The 24042-nt window shown below is 42.6% G+C and overlaps 1 protein-coding gene across 3 annotated transcripts in view; it reads right to left on the bottom strand.

Moving 5' to 3' along the window:
• Positions 1 to 4281: 4281 nt before the first annotated feature.
• Positions 4282 to 24042, bottom strand: part of TMEM233 (transmembrane protein 233) — a 34804-nt gene continuing 15043 nt past the window's right edge. Inside the window, exons 2-5 of one of the 3 annotated variants that reach the window (XM_073222728.1) lie at positions 13560 to 13696; positions 8688 to 8808; positions 6185 to 6314; positions 4282 to 4790 (exon numbers count right to left, since the gene is read on the bottom strand). In XM_073222728.1, the coding sequence (XP_073078829.1) occupies positions 8748 to 8808; positions 13560 to 13696 (198 nt within the window). In that variant the 3' untranslated portion in view covers positions 4282 to 4790; positions 6185 to 6314; positions 8688 to 8747. Of the gene's footprint in view, positions 6315 to 8687; positions 8809 to 13559; positions 13697 to 24042 lie in introns of all 3 variants that reach the window. The other 2 variants (XM_073222727.1, XM_017642205.3) reach the window with 2 other exon arrangements.

Here is a 24042-nt window from a genome sequence, read left to right as displayed (position 1 = left end):
AAGATCATATGGCACAAAGTATTTAGAACAGTGTCTGGCATAATTTAAGATCTTAAAAAACATTAGCTCCATTTCCATTTTCCTGCAAGGTGGTTACTCTGGAATGTGTTGCCTCTTTTGTCTATCAAAGTTGTGTGATTTCCCTCCAACTTATTTCTGGATTCTACTACACAAACAAAGAGGATTGTAGAAGGCAAAAGAAATGTGCCATTCATCAACGGAACACCCTACGGTGCCTTTTTCCATTGCTTCCACTAGGGGGCAGCCCAGCCTCAAAGGAAACCTGGGGAAAGGCCCTCCACACAAGCTGGGGTTCATTTACGTCCCTATTTTCTTGAAATAACTTTTGGGCGTTTGAGGATTTTCCTAACTTCCTTTCGCTAAACAATCCTATTGAGTAATAAAGGAATAAGTGAGAATGTTTTGGGCCAGGACTTTGAACCAGTTCCTTGGTTAATCGTATCTTCTTTCAAAACTCAGATTTAAATCTGCCAGATAACAATGTAAAAATACAGCCAAGGTGATGGAGCAACTTCCAGTTCTGTTGTCTTTTCCCGCATCTCCTTGCGTTTAAACCCTCATTCCTTATTTATTTATTCATTCTATATTCAACAAATAATGACCGAAAATCTATAAGCCAGGGAGCAGGAATGCAGAAGTGAAAAAGATAAGCATGGTTCCTGCTCTCTGACAGTCTGCTGGAAAAGGCAGATACTAAGTGATCATTATGCAGTTGATTCCTGTAACTACCTACCATGTGATACAACCTTGAAGTAAAACCACAGGGCTGTGTGGGCCTGGGAAAGGGAGACCCTAATGTTCTTGAGGAGCTGGTGTGCTGGAGAAAGCTTCGCTGCAGAAGACGCATTTACTCTGAGGCAAAGGAGTGGATGTTAGCTAAGGGAAGGGACACACAGGAAGAAGGTTTCACTCATTAAAGAAATACTTACAGAGTATCTGCCATGGGCTACATCCTTTTCTAGGAGTGAAGGATTAATTATGGTGCAATAAAAAAAATAATGTGATAGTGAGGGACTAGGGGTGGGGTAGCTGCCTTAGGTGGGGGTTAGGTCAGCCCTCTCTGAGAAGCTGCGACCTGGAGGAAGAGGCAGACATGGGGCAATCTGGAACACAGTGTTATGGGAAGAGTCAGCAGCACATTCAAAGGCCCTGTGGGAGGCATGACCTCGTCATGTCTGGGGAACAGTAAGAAGGCCAGTGTGCAGCTTCAGCAGAGGGAGGGAGGGGAAGTGGTAGGAAATGAGATCTGAGAGGCAGCCAAGGGTCTGATCATGTAGGATTCTGTGGGCCATGGTTAAAGTTTGGGTTTTAATTGCATGGGAGGCCACTGGGTGGTGGTGGTGGTGGCGGTGGGGTTTCAGCAGAGGAATGATGTGGTTCAGTTTAGGTTTTGACATCACCCAGGCTGCAATGGGTGCTGTAAGGGAACGAATGTGAAAGCTGGGTGTGGTGGGCAGAATAAAATCTGCAGCAAATCTCCCCATACTAATTTCTGGAATTTGTGTTAGGTTAAAGGACAAGAGGGAGTTAAGGTTGCTTATCAGCTGCCTTTAAAATAAGGAGTTTATCCTGGATTAGCTGGGTGGGCCTCTTGTAATCACAAGGATCCTTAAATGGGGAAGAGGGAGACAAAGGAGTCAGACCCACAGATGCCATGTGAGAAAGATTCCAGTAGCTATTGCTGAGTTTGAAGGTGGAAGGAGGCCAGGAGCCAAGGAATGTGGGCCACTCCTGGAGGGTGGAAAAGGCAAGGAAATGGATTCTCCTGGAGATTCTGCAGAAAAGAATGCAACTCTGCTGGCATCTTGATTTTGGCCTAGTAAGATCGGTTTCAGACTTTTGACCTCCCAAAATACATACAATAAATGTGGGTTGTTTTTCAAGTCCCTACATTTGTAGTATTTGTTACAGCAACAATCAGAAACTAATACGCAGGAGACCTGTAACAAGCCTACTGTAATTATTTAGAAAAGTTTTGGTAATGGCTCAAGAAATATTTATTTACTTTGCCTACTAGGTGTTGAGATGTGTGTTAGGGCCTCTTTCATGCTGGTCATTGGGCCATTTGTCACCTGTTACAGAGGTAGGATTTGGCCTTTCATGAGTTCCTGCCAACATATTCACTCCAAAGCACAACTAGTCCCCATACATGGGATTCCATGACACCGGCAGAATCAGCGCTTGCAGGCGGTGCCAGGAGCTGACGGCTTGGGAGAACTAAATGGCAGAGCACCTCGGTGAACCAGTGAATGACCGGGTAACTGTACAGTCAGGCCGGAAGAGGGATGAAAATTTTGACCACAGCAGATCTGACCGTGCTGCTCATCTGAGGTTTGGAACAGGCACACAGATGCAATTTAGATGCCTGCCACAAAATACACAAAGGCAACTTTTCCAATGTCCCTCTCCTGATCCCCAATAAATAAATCCCTATCAGGACAAATAATAAATATTTGATCTCTACTGGAAAGGGAATTCCTTCTTTTTGGCTTCTCCAGGAATGATGGCTGATGTTGGGTTGTCTTCCTGCCTCTTTTTGCATTTGTCAAAACCGGAACTCAGCGTGTCTTGGTCAGGGACCTATTTTTGTAGGGAATTCCCCAGGCTCCACTATTCAACAACCACAAGTATTTTTTAAGGGATTGGTAGTAATGAACAAATGCTATCTTAGAATATTTTTTTTTTTGGTATCAGTGGTCCGAAACCATCACTTATATTTAGAAGCCCGGATCTAGGGTTGCATATCAAGATACATGCATGCTGCTGTTTTGCTGAAGGCAGCTGTCCTGGTGTAAGCCAAAGATAATCTGCTGCTCCAAGAGCTGAGGCCAGCGATTTTTATGTCTGCATCTGCTTCTGCCCATAACTTGTGGGCAAAGACAGGGCAATGTCAAGGGCTGTAGATGTATCAGCCTTGGCAATAAGACCCGTGGGAGAGGGACATTAGCTCCCCGAGGCTTCCCCCCCTTGGATACAGGCTGTGCTCCCTCCTGCACAGTGACTGCGTGACACTGCTCATGCCTCTGTTCCTAGCGCTCTCGCCTTTCCTTCTGCTTGTTTATGTGCCTGTCTTCCATTAGCCTGTGAACACTTCCTGGGTTTCTTTTTAACATAGAAATCGCCGACGTCTTGCCCAGTTTCTGTGGTTAGCCAGGTGCTCTGTGAAAATAGTTGAATGAGGAAATGGATGACAGTGACAACAGAATGGGGAAATGGTTTGGAAAGCTATTAGATTACTTTTTCCTGCTTGTGGCAGGCAGCAAACTTACTGTGGACAGTGGTTGTTTTTTCTGCTCAGCATCTGTCTCTCCTTCTTCTGGTAAAAGCACTTTGGTTTTTGTTTGGGAAACCACCCTCCCACACTCTCAATCTATAACATTTGGGTGGAGCTGACCTTACTCTCAGTTCCACTGGCTGTATCGTGGCCCAGGCCTGGCCAAAGAAGGCACCCTCCCACACACCCCTGGCCCCCGCATCAATCTGTGTTGGAAGGGTGACCACCCCTGTTTGTTAATGGCTGGTATCCATTTCTGATCAGGATCAATTCCAAATCAATTGTGCATTATGTGAATTGAACTTTTTTTTTTTCTGTTGCTATTGGGGTAGAGACACTTTATTTCCATGCATTGCTATACTGCGTAGGAAGAAGCCTGAAGCTGCTGGCAGCCATCGTGCCACTGTGAAGCCAAAATGAACTCAGGAAGTTGAAGCAGAGAAACAGATAGCAAAAATTCTTCCTAATACTGAGCACCAAGATCTAGCCATGCCTGAAGCCATATCAGGGATTTTCAATGATCTGAACCAGTAAACTCTACTTTTTGCTCTAGTCATTTTTTTGTTACTGGCTGCTGAAAGTGTCTCTAGGCTGATGATTTTGGTCAATCCTTTTCCTAACTGTGCTTTCTGGAGTGGAGCAGGGGTGAGCTCAGCCTTGCAGGGGGCCCTGAGGAAGACCTTCACCCATTTTGTCAATATTAATGCTTTCTTCCAGGTCCTGGGGGTCCAGCAAAAATCAGACCCCCTCTTGAACTCAGGAATCTCACTTAGTGACTTGCCTTTTCAATGTGTGACCAACCTTTTCAATGTCTCTTAGAAGGGCATATCAGGCCATAAGTTGGGGGCCGAATTGACACCTCTAGCCCCACCCCTGGGTTCTCTATGGTCTTCCCTCCAGGCTGAGGTGGGATCATGAGCCCATTTTGGTTATGGAAATCTCTAGAAGGTTGGGAGCCACAGGAAAACACAGTTGACACACCCTGGTAAAGGCTTACTTAAAACCATTTTTATTCTGCCTCTCAGCAACACTTGTTATTTGATTTGGGTTAAACGATCAGGGACCCAAACACAAACAAACAAAAACAAGATGTCTGAAACAGAAATCAGGATCAAATATACTGGAATGACGCTAGGATCTCTGTGTGCTGAGGATTCGTGACCCTGATTCAATTTCCTCCCCGGGACAAGTGCTGGCTCATGATGGACCTCCAGGTGAAATGACAGGTGGCATCTCATGTCCATCAATGTTTGTTTATTTTTTTGGTAGGGTCCAGGATTTTAGCAAATGCCTGAGATGCATAATAATCTAAGAACAATGCTTTGTATTTGTGTAGCACTGAGAATTTCCCTCCAGGGGCATTCACATCTATTATGACGATTAATTCTCATAACAATGCTGAGATAAGTAGGCAGGTGTTCTTATCTTCATATTCCAGATGAAGAAATTTGAGGCAGAGAGAAGCTAAGAAACTTGGCTGCAATCAGCTTGCATCCTAGTTGATGGCAAAAAAGGGCATTAGAACTCAGGTGTTTTGTCTCAGCCTCATGTTCATCCCCCTAGAATAAGCTTCCTTTTCTCTTGCAAGTTCAATATCACTGTGTTTCTAACATTAGTTCTTCAAGTTCTTTCTGCCATATATATATATATATATATATCATCTGTTTTGTTAACCACTTGATATTTTCTTTGAGTCCACTTACTTTTCCTAAGTAAATTTGTTTGAACAGGAACAATATATCACATCCCTAAGTGGAATCCATAAAAGGAAGTTAAATAATAAGACAAATACAACAAAAACAAAACCATGTTATTAAATTCTATCTAGACAGAAGACTTGGAACCCGAGGCCTGCTCTTTCTTTAGCAAAAGAGCCAAAGTATCAGGATGGTGTTAAGGTCCCAGGAGCATTAAAGAGACATTCTCCTTGCTGTAAGCAGGACTGAAAAAGAATAGAAAAGGAGAAACAGACTTGGTGGTTTAGTGTCACTTAATATTGTGTCTATAAACATCTTAAAAATTATCTTGTGTATCACCGGTGTGAAACACTGGATTAGCGTGTCCTGGCAGGCGGAATAACGGTTTCATTAAACCAATTAAACACCTAAGGAGTTTACATTTGTCACAAAAGTAATACAATAGGTGGCATTTCCAGGTGGCATCCAGGAAAATCGAAGATCTTGCCTGAGACTTGCTAAGAGAGAGAGAGAGAGAGAGAGAGAGAGAGAGAGAGATATGGAAAAGATTGAAAAAAAGCACATTCCCTAAATACAGCCAGTTAATTCCCAAAACTGGGATTGGGGAAGGTGCTTACGTGCCTGGAATTGACCACTAAGAACATACTCAGGGTCTGTTTGAGTGAAAAGTGAGGGGACCAGTGGTGGATGTGAGCAAGGGAGGGGGACACTTAGGAAGAATGAGATGGGGACAAAAAGCCAGCAGGCCCCTGCATGTGTTTCTTTGGTGACAGAATGGGTGAACTCTGCTGGGGTTCTGATGGAGGAGGACCTACTGGAGATTGAAATGGAGGTACAACATGTAAAAATACAAGGAAGAAATGCACAAATTCAACTCTATTCGATAACTTTAAATATGCTGCCACATGCTTGTGCTCCACGTTGCAAACACCAGCATCCACTGCTCTTCCTAGAATCGCCCCTCCCACTAAATCCAGGCCCCGCCCTCCAATTACAGTAATGAGATTTCCTGAGGCTTGCTGCTGGAGGAGAATGGACACAAAGGCCTTTTCTAAACTCAGACAGTGAGATTGATTTTTTTTTTTCTTTTTCCTTTTTTAAGAAAACCCAGTGACTGGCTGATCTGGCTGTGCTGCTTGGTTTTCCTAAATTTTGGACTTCTTTTTTTGTAGTTCATTTGCCAGGGACCTGCCTCTGGAGAGTCCAGGAGGGAAAGATCTCACAGTCTGAAGTCAAAGATCCATTCCTCAGAAACTCCTTTGGTGGGGTGTGCCGATGAGGTCAATCCTCCGTGCTTTGGCTGACTGCTGGCTGCTCAGGCTCTGTGTGGTACAGACAGACAGAGTGAGGAAGAGGGAAAGACAACAGGACGGAGCCTTCTCAGCCCAAAGCCTTCCTTCTTGGAGAGCAGTGACTCTGATTCAACACAGACTGACATGGCAGATCTGCATATATTTGAGTCTAGCGCTGGCTTCCTTTGGGGAAACATACTTTACTGGGAAACATTTTATTTTGCAGGGGCACTTGCAAAATAATCAAATGATACAGATGCAGCAAAATGCCTTGTGAGCATTCTGAGCCTCATTCTCCTACTCATGGGTTAGTAGCACTGGTTGCATTTGGTGTGCATCCTCCAGTCATTTTTCTCAGCATGCAAATCCATAAATATGCACTTAGGAATTTATGGTGTGTGTGTGTGTTTACATAAAGGAGATCATTACATAATATACATTCATTCAACAAATTTACATGCCAGCCACTGCTCTTGTTGCTGGTGATCATAACAATAACCCTCACAGCCCTATGAGATAAGTACTGTTTTATCCCCATTTTATAGATGAGAGAACTGAGGCACAGCCTGGTTAAAAGACATGCCCAAGGGCACACAACTACTTAGAGGCAGAACCTGGATTTAAACCCCAATAGCCTAGCTTCAAAGTAAGCACCCTTAAGTGTCATGCTCTATTATTATGGGCATTGATGGAAATGAAAATGTTCCTGCAGTTGGAAAGTCATAGTTAGGGAGACAGTTCCATGTTTACATTGCACTGTGGTGGTCCAGCCTATGAATGAACCACTGTGTATTTAACCATTCTCCCACTGATGGGCATTAGGATGTGGCAAGGTTTCCCCTATTTCAAACCCAACTGCAATGAACATTACTGCATATCCTTGGTTCTCAACCCTGGCTGCACTTTAGAATCATCTGGAAAGCCCTAAAATCCTACAGTGCCCATCCCTGTCATGGGAGGTTCTAATTTAACTTGTCCAGGGTGGGCCCCAGGTGCTGGTATTTTTTAAAGCTCCCCAGGTGATTCTAATGTGCAGCTAGGGATGAGAACTACTGTTTGACCTGCTTTTTATGCACCTGTATCAAGGGGGGATCCTGAAAAGTAGAATTGCTGGGTGGGCACATGGATTTTTAGTTTAAAAGATACATCCAAATTGACCTGTCCCAGTTTACCCTTCCACTAACAGTGTTGCATCCAATTCTTCACACTCTCACCAGCCTTGATGTTATCCATCTTTTTAATTGTTTCACTCTGGCAGACAGAAAAAAATACAGTATTTCATTTTTGCTTTAGTTTGTGTTGCCCATTACCGGTTACCAGAAAGGCTGGATATATTTTTCATGTTTATTTTTATTTCTTTGTCAGTGTCCACCAGTTTATATCCTGGTCAAAGTAAAGCTCTTTCCATGGTTGATGATGACTTAGGGGTGACTTACCCTTGCCACAGCTTATCTGGGCCAACAAAGAAAGGCCCTTCTGACCTTCTGAATGGAGATAGATAATGTTCCCCAATTTTCATCATGGAATCAAAAACCCATCTCTGAGGAGGCAGCTGTGAAAAGCAATCCCCAGGAAGCATCACTCCAGGCAATAACACAGGAAAGGAGATGGATTCACTTTGTGTTTTGTAAGAACCCCAACTTCTTGCTTCTTGCCCACCTTGATTCATATGCTTATTTCCCAGTCCTAATGCAACTGAAGTCTATTTTGAGGCCAGGAAAGGACTCATTCTAGTTTGTTTATAAGGCAGAAGCTGTACCAGAGCATAATGGGTTAAAATATCTACTAACTCTGTGCCTGCTAATGGGAGACAGTCTGGGGCCCTTAACCCTGTTTAGAGACTATGTTCTTCCTTAATGGAAACTTGGAATATGAACGCTTTTATCGCTAAGAATGACAAACAAGCATTTTTAATGCACAGTGCGTGGGTGTGCCTGGCTGTTTAGGTATGTAGAAGACTACCCAGAGATGTAAGATCAGTGAAACTGTTTTCCGTGCATGTTTAAGTTTTAGTAAATGAAGTATTCATGCCCCTCAAAGAGAAAAAAGCAACTGGTTCAGTGCAGCCGGAGATTCTGGTTATCATCCCGCTCCGCACTTGTGAGCACGGGTGGGTATATGACTCCTACTCTTGTGTGAGCTCAGAGCACGGTTCCAGGGTTTGAGTATGTGCCGTGATTCCTATGCAGCCAGCTCCTTCAGCTGATGCTCAGCCTGAGGAATGGCACCTCTTCCAGCACTGGAGGGAACACCTGGCTAAAGTAAGCTGATCAAGACATGGAGTGTGAGTCTCTAGTAGGGTGCCCACCTAGGGACGCTTCCAAGATTAATTTTGATTACACTCAATCCTCCCCTTATGCCCTGACATTAGAGGCTCACCCCCCCAGGAAGATGATACACCACCTGGTATCATCTGTCATTTTTGTGGAAGACAACACTTCTCTCCCTCACACCCAAGCTTTGTCAACTGGTTTTGCTGCAAAGGAAGTTTGACTGACGAAGCATCAGACACGTGTCCACGAACCTGATCATGAGGACAGAAGGAAGAGGAAATCTGGGAGGGTGTCAACTTTCTGGAGGGCAGGGGGAAGTAGAGGGAACAGCTGAAGCTTCTACTGAGTATCCTAGGGATGTGAAAAAGTCCTATTTTGTGGCATATGTCCACCCAGAATATCCACCATTACATGCAAAGCCCTAGAACAGTAGTTCTGTAACGGTAGAATAGTTAGAACTATTTTGGTGAACTTTTGGAGGTACTTGACTGGGACCCAGGAATCTGCATTTTTACAAACATTCCCAGCTGAATCTGTCATAGGTGGTCTGGGGCTTTGAGAAACATGACTGGAATAACCTACCCTTGCTTGAATCCTCAAGGTACCAGCAGAAAGTATAAGCCTGGGATATGTCGACTTAGGCTGGGGACTTGAATGATGAGATTGATCAGTACACTACTGAAGCATTTAAATGTTTTACCTCTGTGTAATTCATTTCTCTGCTTTCTCTAGCAACTTGAGAGGAGGGAATTTTCTGACTTTGAGAGACTGTGAATCTCTGATTCTGTTTGGATCAGAAAACTTGTGTCAGCAAAGCATCCTTTCCAAAGATGTTGAATATTTTAGTTCAGTGATTCCCAGCTCATATGGATTTGATGTCATGAAACTTTCTTTGCTCCAACCACCACATAGTTTACATAGATATCCTGTAAAATTAGGATGAATGAGACCTTTTTATGAGTTTGGGTAAAGACTATCGTGACCTGAGTCTATTCAAGAAAGTAAACAACCTGGAATTTCAATCATTTAGGGGAGAAAGAATTCATTATTGATAAGTATAAAGGACAATTTTTTGAAAGGCAGGACTTCACAATTTAAAAAAGGCAATGGTTTAGTTCAACAGTTTTTCTGAATGTAACTCAGAAATTCAGTATGAAACTCACATATTCAAGGCTTTCTGTCTCATCTCCAGACTTAGTTTCCTCTAATGTCAGATTTTCCCTGCCTTTCTGTGGAAGTCCTTGCTGCCTTTCAGATTGTTACAAAAGAGCATCCCTTGGGTCTGTCTCCTAGACGGTAACTTGACTCCCCTCCTTGGCACTGAGTCAGTTACAACACATTAGGGTGAGTTTGCTGATGTAAATGAAAACTGACCACTCTGTTAGAGGCTGGCTACTATCAGCGTGTTCTTCATTCGGATTTGGGAGAGGGGAAGTCTGGCAAAGAGTGGCTGCTGGCCACCTGTGTCTGAATCCCAGCGTGGGAGCTGGAAGCTGGAAAATGCAGATTCTTGGGCCTCATTGCTGATTTAATGTCTTGGAATCCTTGAAGGTGGGGCTTCGATGCCAACTTTTAAACCTCCCCAGGTGACACTTTTGCAGCCCAAAGTTTGGGAACTTCTGCTTTAGTATTCCACATCGCCATGAAATTCTTCATAGGGCTAGGAAATTTTATTTCAAAGGACTACTGAGAAACTGGCCCGTTATTGGTCTTAATGGAAGATAGAATTGATTTCATTCTCTCTAGGCTAGTTTCTTGTTCTCTTTCATACACACACACACACACACACACACACACACACACACACACACACACACACCAAAAAAGCTTTAAATTTGAGCCTCTCCATGGGATTTGAACTCTGGGAAAATTTTTTTCTTTGATAACTTGGAGGGAAAGATATCTAAAAGGAACTGACCATATAGATGGGTAAATAATTCTACAATTCTACCCTCACTTTATAGATAGGGAAATTGAGGCTCAGAGGATTTAATAACTTGCCAGGGAAGTCTGTGTGGTAGAGAGCTAGGATTTGAAGTCCAGACTCTAACACTGTGAACACTGCCTTTTAGGAAATAGGGATGGACAGGTGACCTCCTCTCCTATCTTTTACAACTACTAACAAAACCTCAATCACAAACATACACATCGATGCTTTGTGTCCAAATAGAAACATTTATGTTTAGACCAGAGAAAGTCCCCATATATGGAGGCTCCTGGGTCCTTTGTAAAACTTCTTGGGTGATTTTACCTAATGGGCAAACTGATCTTTGAAAGCCAAACTGTCTACCAGAGACAACAAAGTTAGTAAGTTCCAGGCTACAGAGACAGTTTTTGTGTTTTGTCTTGTTTTTGGCCCTCACCATGTGTTTAAATAATGTGAATTGGTTGTCAACATCTAAAAATCAGGAGATTTGAAATGAAAACCCAGATTTCCAATGTCATTTGAAAAATAGGCCCTGTGGGGTCTGTGTTCTAAGTGGTAACAATTAGCTGGGGCAGAGTGGTGGCTGCTCCCTTCCAACTGTGTTCTTAAATTCACCACAGTCCCCACCATTCCCTATTGTCCTACAACCAGCCTGCTTCATTTATTTATGTTTCTGGACAACACCTACAATACTTTGATTTTGTTACCCTTGGTCCTGACTCATCGCATACTCTTTTGCAGGTTGAAATCTCACCTTACCACCCCCATATAAGTCAGTTCTGGAGACGGCTACGAGGTGAGTACCATCTAATGGCCTTTGTTGCTGCCCAGTACTAGAAGGGACATGTTGGCTTGGAGGTGGTGTGGCACTGTGGTTAAGAACAGTTTCCAAAGCCTTATTATTTCAGGTTTAAACTCTGCCTTGACCACTAACTAGCTGTGAGACTTCAGGTAAGTCACTTCACTTTTCTGAGCCTCAGTTTCCTCATCTGCAAAATGGGGGCAATAATACCTACTGCATGGTGTTGCTGTGAGGATTCAATGAAGATTAATTTATGCAAGAGCTTAAGACAGTTGCTGGTATATGGTAAGTTCTATGTCAGTGTCAGCTGGGATTATTATAACCCACTTAGCCCAAACACTGATCTGGACAGTACATATTCTCGCAAATCCCTAAGAGATAAGCTAAGACTTGGCATCACTTTCCTAGGATGCTGCCTTTTGAGTTTGGATGCTGTATTCTAAGCCTTGAACTCTGTGGTAGCATCTTAAATTCTGAGGTCCTCTCCTAGTTACATTAATAATAGTAGTAATAGGACTAATAAATGGTTTACATTTTTTTGTGCAACAACTAAGGAACAGACACCTAGCTGTACACCTTCTGTGGGTCATCTAATCAACCTTCATGATAGCTTTACTAAATGAGTACTGCTATAATCCCCATATTATAGAGGAGGAAACTGAGGCAGAGGAAGGTCAGGCAGTTGGCTGAAGTAAGTGGGGTGGAGAGGGAACCTGTACCCAGGAAGTCTTGGGCCAGACCTGCAGGCCGTGCTCTGCAGGCCCACGCACACATACACAGCGCACCGTGCCTTCCTCAAAGAATAAAGTCACATGTTTACATCTACTCCCATCCATCTTCTCCACAGACCAACATCAGCAACTGGCCATCTTGCAGCCAGAAACCTTGAGGTTCCTTTGCTATTTAGAATCCTTTTTTCCTCTCTTTGGCCAAAGCCATTTCTTTTTTCCTTTGTGACACTTCCTATTTCAATATTGTTCCCTTCATCCAATTGCCTGATTGCTTCTGGACCTGACTTGTCTGATAGGAAGTTGAATTACTGTGACATCCACCACCCTCTTGGGTTGGCTGACCTGGCAGGCTGAAGGGGGCTAATGGGTGTCCCCTTTCCCTCTCACCCACCTAATGAACCCCTCCTGAAACCAAGCTGAAGAGGCTGACCTTCTCATCTCAAGGGAAATGGTGTAGCAATAACCATGCTGTCCTGGCAGAAGAGCTAAAGGATTTCTCGGAGTTCTTATCTGCCTTGCCAGTAGCTTTACAGTAAGACAGAGATGGGCCTGGGCTTGCCATATCTGGATCTTGGATGTCCACCATGTGACCTTGCTCTCTGTCAAACCTCTGATGAAAAGGTCATTGATTCTAGAAGATGGAGCCCATGCCAGCTGGTTAGAGACATCAGAATAAATCTGTCTAAATACAGACAGAAATGTCACTAGCATCCATCTCTTTATGAGATGAGAACTCACTGGCAATACCAAAAATATGTGGTGACCCTTCTGCCCTTAACCTAAGAACAGATGGTCTTATTGAATGGAAAATCATGTGGGAAATCATTTAGCAGGTCAGATGATAAGGCAGATAAAATAATACTAAATATGCCACTTAGTCTCCCACATTTCCCACTCTCTCACCAATAGGTAGAACTAAGTGGCTGGTTTTAGCCAATAAATTATGGGCTAAATGACCAGGGCTTGAGGCAGTGGGAATGCATGCAGAATTCTCTGGTTTTCTTCTCTCTTGCCTTAGCCTGAGGAGACCTCATGTTCTAGATCAGACATTGGAAAACTACCAGTGGGCCAACCCGTGGTACCCATGGGCCAACTACCTGTTTTTTATTTAAAGTGTTATCGAACACAGCCACACCCACTCATTTTCACATTGTACGTACGGCTGCTTTTGTGCTAAAATGGTGGAGTTAAGTAGCTTCGACTAGGATGGTAATGGAGGCCTGAAATATTTACTATGTGACTTGTTATAGAAAAAGTTTATTGACTCCTGTTCTAGACAGAGCAGCTCCAAGGTGATGGAGCTTCGGAAACCCCGGGCTCTTGGGGACGTGGGTGGGGGGAAGTCCCTCCGCAAACTAACACAGCCCCTTAACACGCGTGAAGAATAACACGCGTGAAGAAAAAAAGTGAAAACTCTTGCTTGGGATCGTTTGTTACCAGAGGGTAACCTAGCGTATCCTAATAAATGCTAACAGGCATTCAAGAAAAGGCATTTTACATCAGTGGGGTGGGGGCGGGAGTGGGTTAAAAAAACCGACTTACTTCCTCGTGAAGTGTACTGCACAGGAAATAGCGATGATGAGAAGGCCGATGATGATGGAGGCAATGGCCACCCACTTGGCGTTCCTCCCGAGACGCTTGGATCCTTCGATGTCCCCATCGTTGTAGCTGTTCAGAGACTGGGGGACACAAGGAAAGAGCTGGTGATAACAGACAACTGAGAGGAAAGACATGTGCTTCTCGGGCTGATATCAGCAGGCAACATGGTTATCCCCTCCTCCAGGAAGCTTTCCCTGAGCTCCGTGGCTGAGTTAACTTTCCCTTCTGTATTTCCTGATTCCTTTCATCTCGGTATTTACCATAGCATATTAAAGCGGTGGGGCCTCTCAGATTAGAGTATAAGTGCCACGTGGACAAGGATCATTACCTACCTTGTTCAGCACAGTATACCAGGGCCCAGCGCAAAGTTTGCCTTGTAGAAGATGCTTGATAAATATTTGTAGAATGAAAGGATGAATGGATATTCTGTCTCACCCACTAGAACAGGGGTTTGCAAACTATGGCCCATGGGCCAAATTCAGCCTGCTGTTTTTGTCAATAAAGTTTGTTTGGAACACAGCCACGCTCATAGGTTTTTTATTGCCTGTGGCCTCTTTTTGTGCTATGACAACTTGAGTAGCTGGGACAGAGACCATACCGCCAGCAAGGCCTAAAATACTTACTATTTGGCCCATTACAGTAAAAGTTCACCTATTCCTGCATTGAAGGTCAATCCATGAGGTCAGGGACCTTGGCTGGACTGTTTACCTCCATGCCCAAGCCAAGCTGTCATTCAACTGGTACCAATCCACATGGTTTTCCCAGCAGTTAAAATACTGAAATGTTTCTGTACTGGCTGGTAAATAGCAGCTACCTCTCCCTGTGTCTCAGCCATCTTGGCCCCTCCTCTGAATTCCCCCAGACTTCCTCATGATACAGCAACTTAAAGGTGACCACTGGGCCCAACAGAGCATCCCTTCTGATCTGAGCTCCTGCCAGACTTGATAAATATTTTTAAATTGCCTGTTTTTCTAGTATTTTTTTTAAATTTTTTATTAAGGTATGATTGATATACACTCTTCTGAAGCTTTCATGTGAAAAACAATGTGGTTACAACATTTACCCATATTATTAAGTCCCCATCCATACCCCAAGGCAGTCACTGTCCATCAGGGCAGCAAGTTGCCAGAGATCCACTATGTCCCTTCTCTAATACACTGTTCTCCCCGTGATCCCCTACACCATGTGTCCTAAACATAATACCCCTCAGTCCCCTTCTCCCTCCCTCCCCACCCACCCTTCCTCACCCCTCCCCTTTGGTAACCATTAGTTCATTCTTGGAGTCTCTGACTCTGCTACCATTTTGCTCCTTCAGTTTTGCTTCATTGTTATACTTCACAAATGAGGGAAATCATTTGGCATTTGTCTTTCTCCACCTGGCTTATTTCACTGAGCATCATGTCCTCCAGCTCCATCCATGTTGTTGCAAATGGTAAAATTTGTTTCTTTCTTATGGCTGAATAGTATTCCATTGTATATATGTACCACATCTTCTTTATCCATTCATCTACTGTTCTTTATCCATTCATCTACTGATGGACACTTAGGTTGCTTCCAAATCTTGGCTATTATAAAAAGTGCGGTGATAAACATAGGAGTGCATATGTCTTTTTGAATCTGAGAAGTTGTATTCTTTGGGTAAATTCCAAGGAGTGGGATTCCAGGGTCAAATGGTATTTCTATTTTTAGTTTTTTGAGGAACCTCCATATTGCTTTCCACAATGGTTGAACTAGCTTACATTCCCACCAGCAGTGTAGGAGGGTTCCCCTTTCTCTGCATCCTCGCCAGCATTTGTTGTTCTTAATCTTTTTGATACTGGCCATCCTTACTGGTGTGAGGTGATATCTCATTGTGGTTTTAATTTGCATTTCCCTGATGATTAGTGATGTGGAGCATCTTTTCATGTGTCTGTTGGCCATCTGAATTTCTTCTTTGGAGAACTGTCTCCTTATATCCTCTGCCCATCTGTTAGTCCATTCTTGGGTTCTGTGATTCTGCTGCTGTTTTGTTCCTTCAGTTTTTGCTTTGTTCTTATGCTCCACAGATGAGTGAAATCATTTGGTACTTGTCTTTCTCCGCCTGGCTTATTTCTCTGAGCATAATACCCTCTAGCTCCATCCATGTTGTTGCAAATGGTAGGATTTGTTTTCTTCTTATGGCTGAATAATACTCCATTGTGTATATGTACCACATCTTCTTTATCCATTCATCTACTGATGGACACTTAGGTTGCTTCCATTTCTTGGCTGTCGTAAATAGTGCTGTGATAAACAGGGGTCCATATGTCTTTTTCAAACTGGGCTCCTGCATTCTTAGGGTAAATTCCTAGAAGTAGAATTCCTGGGTCAAATGGTATTTCTATTTTGAGTTTTTTGAGGAACCTCCATACTGCTTTCCACAGTGGCTGAACTAGCTTACATTCCCACCAGCAGTGTAGGAGGGTTCCCCTTTCTCCACATCCTCACCAGCATTTGTTGTTCCTATTCTTTTCTATGTTGGCCATCCAAACTGGTGTGAGGGGATATCTTATTGTGGTTTTAATTTGCATTTTCCTGATAATTAGCAATGTTCTATGTCTTTTTTTAAGGTCAATCAACAATCTTTAATGAGGAGCTAGTATGTCCAGGGTTCTTTGGTAGGAGATAAGTCAACTGATGTGATATTTAATAAGATAGAAGTCAAGGTCAGAACTCTGTAGCATCTTTCTTTTTTTCTTTTGTAGCACCTTACCTGAGATTTTCTTGTGGGCTTATCTTGAAAATATTTAGTTTGCTGAAGACACAATAATAGTCTATACACATTTTAAAAGGGAGCAAGCTCTTTTTCTTTTTCATCATAATGACTTGGATAAAGATGTATCATATCAATCTTTCAAAAGCAGCTGGAAGGTTGGAATCTCTTGCAGCTTGATGACGTCAGGATCATTGCTGACATTCCGGGAGGCCTGGGAGCCCTGAGCTACAACCACAATATCATCCATCTTGGTTCTGTGCTTAGCTGGAGGAGTCATGGTTCGAATGCCACAGGTTCGCTCCTTCCGGGACGCGGATTCTGTTTTTCTAGTATTTTGAGCAAGCATCTGGTATATTGTGGGAGCTCAAGGAAGAGGTATTGGGTGAATGGGTGAATGAATATGTCCATTTTCCTATAGAATGTAAGTTCATTGAAGGCATCATGGGGTCCCCCCCTAGAACCTAGCCTGGTGCCAGGCAAAGTAGAGGTGCTCAGAGAACATTTACTGCTGAGCCAGAGGCCAGACCAGCTGAGCAATCTTATAATGAGTCCTCTTTATCATAACTCCCACTGCTGAGCATCTCCCCAAAGTTGTACTGCCACTCAAATAAGCCTGGGAATATGTAGTCATAAGTATGGACAGATGGACAGAGGGACACGACTGGTGCAGTGGGCCATAGATATCAGTGGGAACTCTATTCTTGATCCTGAAGTCACAGAAATTCAGTAATAATTGCTCTTCTTCCTGGATGATTAAGGGGGATGAGGCATATGCAGGCAATTACAAAGCCAGAGAAACACCTAGTATACCACAGAGCTTTCTGCTTCCAGAGCTTTCCATTAATTCTTGGATTCCAGCCACCTCAGTCAGCAACAGGCTGGGAGACTCAGCAATGAGAGGACTAGCTTTCAGATCTCTGTGTGAATGGGAAAATGGGACCCTGCAATGACATCAGCGACTGCCAGCAGGGTGAGTTCCAGAATTCCAAGTCCTGAATTCTGGAGTTCTCAATCCTCAGTGCTCATCAGAAACAGGTAGCATTAAAAACAACAACAACAACAACAACAACAAAAAACCCACATGGCTGGATCTGTCTGGAAGAGATTCTGATTTAACTGGTGTGGAGACCAGCCAGTTGTGTTTTAAAAAAATTGTGGTGAAATACACATTTATATATAAAGATTTACCATTTCTACTCTTTTCTTAGTGTGTAATTTAGTGGTGTTAAGTACATTCACATTCTTGTGCACCATCTCCATCATCCATCATCTCAAACTGAACGTCTGCACCCATTAAACACTAGCTCCCTATTCCCTCTCCCCTAGCGCTGGGCACCCACCATTCTCCTTCCTGTCTCTGTGGATTTGATTACTCTAGGTCCCTTGGATAAGTGGAATCAGACAGTATTTGTCCTTTTGTGTCTGATTTCTTTCACTTAGTATATGTCTTCAAGATTCATCCATGTTGTAGCATGTGTCAGAACCTCCTTCATTTCTAAGACTGAATAATATTCCATTGGATGAATATAGAAAATTTCTTTATCCATTTGCTGATGAATATTTGGTTGTTGCCACAGTATGTTTTTTTTTTTTTTTTAAAGCTTCTTAGGGTTGGAAACCTTTGGTCTAGGCAGCTATCCTTTATGTCCTGCAAGGTCAAGATGCTCGCCACCTTAACATTTCCCCCAAGGGAGTGTGTAACATGGCATTGGCTCTAAACTCAGAGGGACCTGAGATTAAATTCTGTGTGTTATCAGCTGTGAGAATTAGAGCAAGTTACCAAGCTCCCTAAGTCTCAGGGTCCCTATCTGTATTGGGGACAATAGCAAGAGCACCTTTTTCACACTGGAGGAGCCAATGAGTAAGCACGTGCAAATGGTTAACACTGGCCCACGGGTTGGGTAAATATAGGGAGAAAAGGTGAGGGGCAGGATGAGGGTGGGAGGCTTCGGAACTCTCAGATTTCGCTCTGAGGGACTTCACTGTTTGGGGGTCTCAGGGTTCAGGGTGGAGATCTAACAATGAGGCGGAACCAATTCCTCCCTCTTTTCTTCTCTCAGTGGGAGCCACAAGCTCAGGGACTCCTGGCAGATGCTGCAGACTGAAGTGGTGGAAATGGATTTTAGAGAAACGCATAGTTTATCAATCTTTTTCTGAAGAGGTTAGAAAGCAAACTATCCCATCTATCATGGAAGAACTAGAAAGAAATGGGGTGGCTTAGATATTTAAAATGTATATGATTGTATCAGTTCTTTTAGAATTTACAAATGTAGTCTGTGAACATGGACAGCATTCAAATGCCACAGAAGCTTATACAAGAAAATAGGAAACTTCCTCCCAATCCTATTTCCCAGAGATAAACATTGTTAACAATTTGGTGTGTTTGCTTCTAAAATTATTTTTCCCACAGATAATATGAAAGGAAAACTGCCAATTTCTCCTGCTTCCATTATGACTCAGCACATCATGTATTGCTGTTAAGATAAAGAAACAGCAATTTGCACCCTGAGATAAAGCAAGAATAACAGGGTCAGTCAGTCTAGCTGCATCCCTCCAGTATTAAAACCTTGGGTATTTCCCATAAATCTTAGCAAAGACACCTTCATCCCTATGTTGGTGCCTAACATAGGTCACTTCCTTTGTGGATACTGTAATCTCTTAAGAAAGACACTCTTTTGTTATGTAAATCTTGGTAACCTTGGCAACTTTGTATTTATTGCCTTCAAAAACTTGTGCTTTTTCTTTGGCTAGCCGGTTACTTGGAAGTTGGGTTTCCTTGAATTTCTTTACAAGTAAATTTTTTTTCTTTTCCAAATGTTTTAGCCTCTGAGTTTTTCTTTGACAGAATCCAAATGATAGCAGAGAATATTGATTGAGCATTTCTTTTGTGCCAGGCAGGGTTTAAATTTTTTTCAAGGAGGATCTCATCAGTCCTCATAACAACCCTATGAGGTAGATGCTTTATTGTTTCCATGTGACTGATGGAAAAATCGAGGCACAGAGAGGTTGAAGCCATTTGTCCAAAGTTACACAGCTAGTTTGGTCTAGTGTGTGTGTGTGTGTGTGTGTGTGTGTGTACTATCTAGATATAAACACACTATATAGTGTTATACGCACATACACATGTGCATACACACACTCGGTTTTTTATTGTTTTCTTTTTATTCCAAAAATATGAATAGTCCTATACTATACTTGTTCTGCAACATGTGTTTTCCCATTAATATAGGTTGGGCCACTTTCCAAGTGAGTGTTCTTTGGTCTGAGTTATATTGAGAGAGTTCTTAAGGTTGCATTGTCTTCCCTTTCTTGGGGAAAATCTTCATTTGTCACGGCACATTTTTGGAGTAACTTTTTGTTTTCAAACAGCTTCAAACCTACAGAAAGATTGCTAGCATAGTTGTCTTATTCTTTTTAGTGGCTTTGTTTTTGTCACTGAAATGGTCACACCTCACCAACAGACACTTCAGTTATTTAAAGTTTGTTGCCGTTACACAATAGGCTGCAGTGGACATCCTTATTCAAATATTTTTGCTCACATTTGAGCCTTTCCTTAGGATGGATTCCTAGGCATGGGATTGCTGAGTCAAGGGTAGATGTTTTTACATTTGAAGAGATAGAGTCAAATTGCCTGCAAAAAAAGCTACACAAATTTACACTCCCACTAATGGTGTTTAAAGTGCCCTTTCCCTTACATCCTTGCCAATGCTGTATATTATCTAATTTTTTGTCATTCTGATAGGTGAAAAAGAATCATAAAATTACATTTCTTTGATTAAAGGTGAGATTGAGCTCTCTGTACATCCTTCAGCCCTCTGCCCAAATGTCATATTAGAGAAACTTTCTCAAACCAGCATATCTAAAACTGTCCTTGGTGACTAATACAGTACCTGAAACATAGAAGGAAATCAATAAATGCTGTATGGATGAATGTTTATTGGTCTAATGCAGTTCTTGATAAATTTTTTACAACTATCCATTGTCTAGTTTTCTATTGGTTATCTTTTTATCATTGGTTTATGGGGACTTTTTACATATTATAGGTCAGCGCTGTGCAATAGAAATATAATGGGAGCCACATATATAATTTTAAATGTTCTAGTAGCCACATTAAAAGAATTAAAATAGGTAAAATTAACCTTCATAATGTACATTTTATTTAACCCAATATGTCCAAAATATTATAAAACTTGTGGTATTAGCCATATTTCAAGTACTCCATAGTCACATGTGGCTGGTGGGAACTGTACTGTATAGCACAGCAGATAAACTGTTATATATACTACAGAATTTTCTCTCAGCTTCTCCTGGTCCTTTGTCTTTTTTTCCCCCCAGATTATAACTTCTATTTTGATATAGATTAAGGCTTACCAAAAGTAGCAAAGATAGGACCAAGACGGTACTTCACCCAAGCTTCCCCTCATGAGATCTTACATTAACCACAGTACTTTGTCAAAACCAAGAAACCAACATTGGTATGATACTATGAACTTTGGTATATATCTTATTCAGATTTCACCAGTTTTTACTTTGTTTTTTTGGTAGGTGTATAGTTCTATGAAATTTTGCCTCATGTAGATTGAAATGATGATTGCCATGTTACCCCTTATAAGCCACACCCTTCCTCCATGTTCATTGTCTTTTGGCTTATATTTGTGGTGCTTGGACATTGCCTGGAGTTCCTTCTGAGCTGTAAACTTCAAAATTTCATAAACCAACCACCCTTATTTTAAGGTGCTAGGGAGCAAGTTGCTATGTCTGTTCACTGTCCACAGTTTCTTACCAGTTTTTATTTTCCTTTGTGAGGCAAATGAACCTGTCTTGGAGGGTAGAACAAATGGGCTCTCATCGCACCTTTTATAAGGCACTGGACCAGTGCCTTTTCCCTTTCCTCTGAGCGGGCAAAATGTAACAGTCATTACAAAACCTAGTAAGAGCATCCGGGTCTTGGTCAGCTGCCTTGAGTCAGCAAAGGTCACACTTCAACAGAAAAGTGAGCAAGTGCCTTCCTCCTGTAGTAAATACTAGTAACACCATGGTCACTGCATCTAGTTATTTCAAGCTTATTTATACATCTCTTCCCTGGATAGACACACGATACTCAGCTCCATGGAAGGAAGGTTAGTCAGGAGCCAGAAATGAGGTTGACTAACGTTTCCATGCCCAATCCCAGGAAAGCTGCCGCAGAGAGCAGCAAGACTGGGTCATGAGGCTGTGCAGCCAAGCCTCGTGGCTACCTGTCAGAAGGTCCAGGCAGCTCGTGGTATCCACACTTCTAAGAAGGAGAGACCTGGTATGACCGCATAAAGTTTGATAACTAGAGTTGAACACCAGTGGATCCAATGTTTTAGGAAGTCGTGACATTACATCAGATGGTAAAGCGGCTCCACTCTTCTGAGCCAAGACAATGTGGAAAGTACTTTGTCCTTTCTCTCTGGTCTTTGAGCAGAACTCTTGCTGCATCCCACATGATACCAGATGAGAATGAAACATCACCTATGGGGTTGCTGCGAAGTACATTTGTAGATGAAACTCTCCAAAGTTATGCTTTTATATTCTCCTGTGTTGGTGGTTCCCAACCCTGGCTGCACCTTAGAATTCCCTGGAGGAGCTTTAAAAAATTCCTATGCCCAAGCCCCATCCCAGACAAATTGAATCAGGATCTCTGGTATTGGGACTCCAACATCAGTACTTTTTTAAAAGCTGCTCAGGTCATTCTGAGGAGAGTTGAGACCCACTATCCTAGGTGGACAGCCATTCATTCATTCAAAAACTATTTATTGAGCACCAACTATGTGCCAGGTACTGCTCCCTGCCTACATGGAGCTTCTTCTCTGAAAATAGGTAGGTAAACATTCAAATAAATAAAATGATTCTAGAATATTTAAAAGGTAAGAAAAATGGGAATTAGAGAGGAAGCTGTTACTGAGGTGGGAGCAGGCAGACCCAGATTCTAAGACTTGAGAAGGAGGCAGGGGGGGAGTCTTCCTGGCAGAGAGAATGCGCAACGGCAAAGGTGTAGGGGTGGGAAATCATTTTTCTGTTGAAGACCCTCAAGAAAACCCAGTATGACTGAAATATAGGAGTGAAAGAGGGAGGGGAGAGAGAGATGCGACTGGAGGTGAAGCCAGGGGCTGTTAGCAATAATAATAATGAAGTCTCATGTTAAAATAATAGTTAACATTTAAGGGGTACCTTTCTGGGCCAGGCCCTGGACCAACCACTTCGTGTCATCATATAATTGAGTCCTCACAGGAATACATTTTATCTCCCATTTCACAGCTGAGAAAACCAAGACTCAAGATAGAGGGAAGCAAATAATGTCTCTGCTTTCAAAAGCAACTTACTAAAGGAGCTATAAACTTAAGCCAATGATAGTAAGTTCCTTAACAAAACCCTTACAATAACTAATTTATTATGTCCAAAAGAACCTAAGAGCCAAATTACAGGCACTGTTGATAACTCTGTACCAGGTAGCTGATTTAACTTAAATGGAATAAACAGTTGGTCACTGATTAAAAAAATAGGGCAAATATATCCCTAATCTGTGCTACTGATCTCCCTGTCAAAAATGCATTCATTTTGTTCTTGTTTACCACCAAATGTGTTCAGGATTTGCACATTCACCCTCAAAAAACTATTAGCCCCAAACACGAAATAATAACAATGGAAGCCATTGTCAGTTATTTTTTATTTTGCCTTCCTGGTCATTATGGATTAAATGAGCTAATGCACAGAAAGTGCTTAGAGCCATGCTTGGGAAATAGTATCAATAAGCATTAGCTATTATATTCTATTAGTATCATGTCATACTTTGATTGATGAAAATGAAAACAAATGAGCTATTAAACATACTTCAATATGTTCTACATTCCCCTAGCTCAGTCGTGCCTCCCTTATGACCGTGCCCAGCTTTAAGATCAAAACCCTCAATAAAAACCGAGAGTTCTGCCACTAAGTCCTCTTTGTCCTTGGTGAGGCACGGAAGACAGGTTTCTGTCACCCGAGACAGGGAACCGAGTGAAGTCTTAGCAGCCAGCGACACCTTAGAGGGAGGTAGCTTTTCTGGTAGGATCCTGATAATACCTTAGGAGAACCGAGTGTAAGTCACTAGTGTGGGTGGAAGAGCTGGAAGCCGCAGGTGCCTCTGAAACCCCTCTGGCTTCCTGTTGCCCTTGAGATACTCACATTCTTAACTGTGGCCTCGGGTTCTGGCCCCTGCAAGCGTCTCCACCTCTTTAGGAGCCTTCCTCTTGCTCACCACTTTCCTCCTTCCTGCCCGCCACCCCCTTCCTTTAGGCCACTTCCTCTGCTTGGAACCTCTTCCTTCTCGGCCTCAGGCAGCCAGTATCTGTAAATCTTCTGTCTCATTTTACACATCAGCTTCCTCGGGCCAGTCTCCTCAGGCCACCTCATCTTAAATAGCTACTTGACCTATGCTCAGACTCAGCCTTGGTTTGTTTCTTTCATGGCTGCTGATGTGTCTCTCAGTTATTTTACTCTGTTGCTTATTGAGGGCCTGACTCCACTCCCAAGAAGCTCCATGAGGGAAGGCACACCCCATTTCTCTTTACTCACCACTATTTCCAGTGACTAATAGAGGCTCTGAAACTTAGCATTCCCTTAATTCCCTTATATGAGGATGGACTGACAGAAAACCAAACAGATACACAAACAGAGCAAAAACAAACA

The sequence above is a fragment of the Manis javanica genome, chromosome 15 (genome assembly GCF_040802235.1).
Source record: "Manis javanica isolate MJ-LG chromosome 15, MJ_LKY, whole genome shotgun sequence".
Classification (NCBI taxonomy): Eukaryota; Metazoa; Chordata; class Mammalia; order Pholidota; family Manidae; genus Manis; species Manis javanica.
This window is presented reverse-complemented; position numbering and strand designations above follow the sequence as displayed.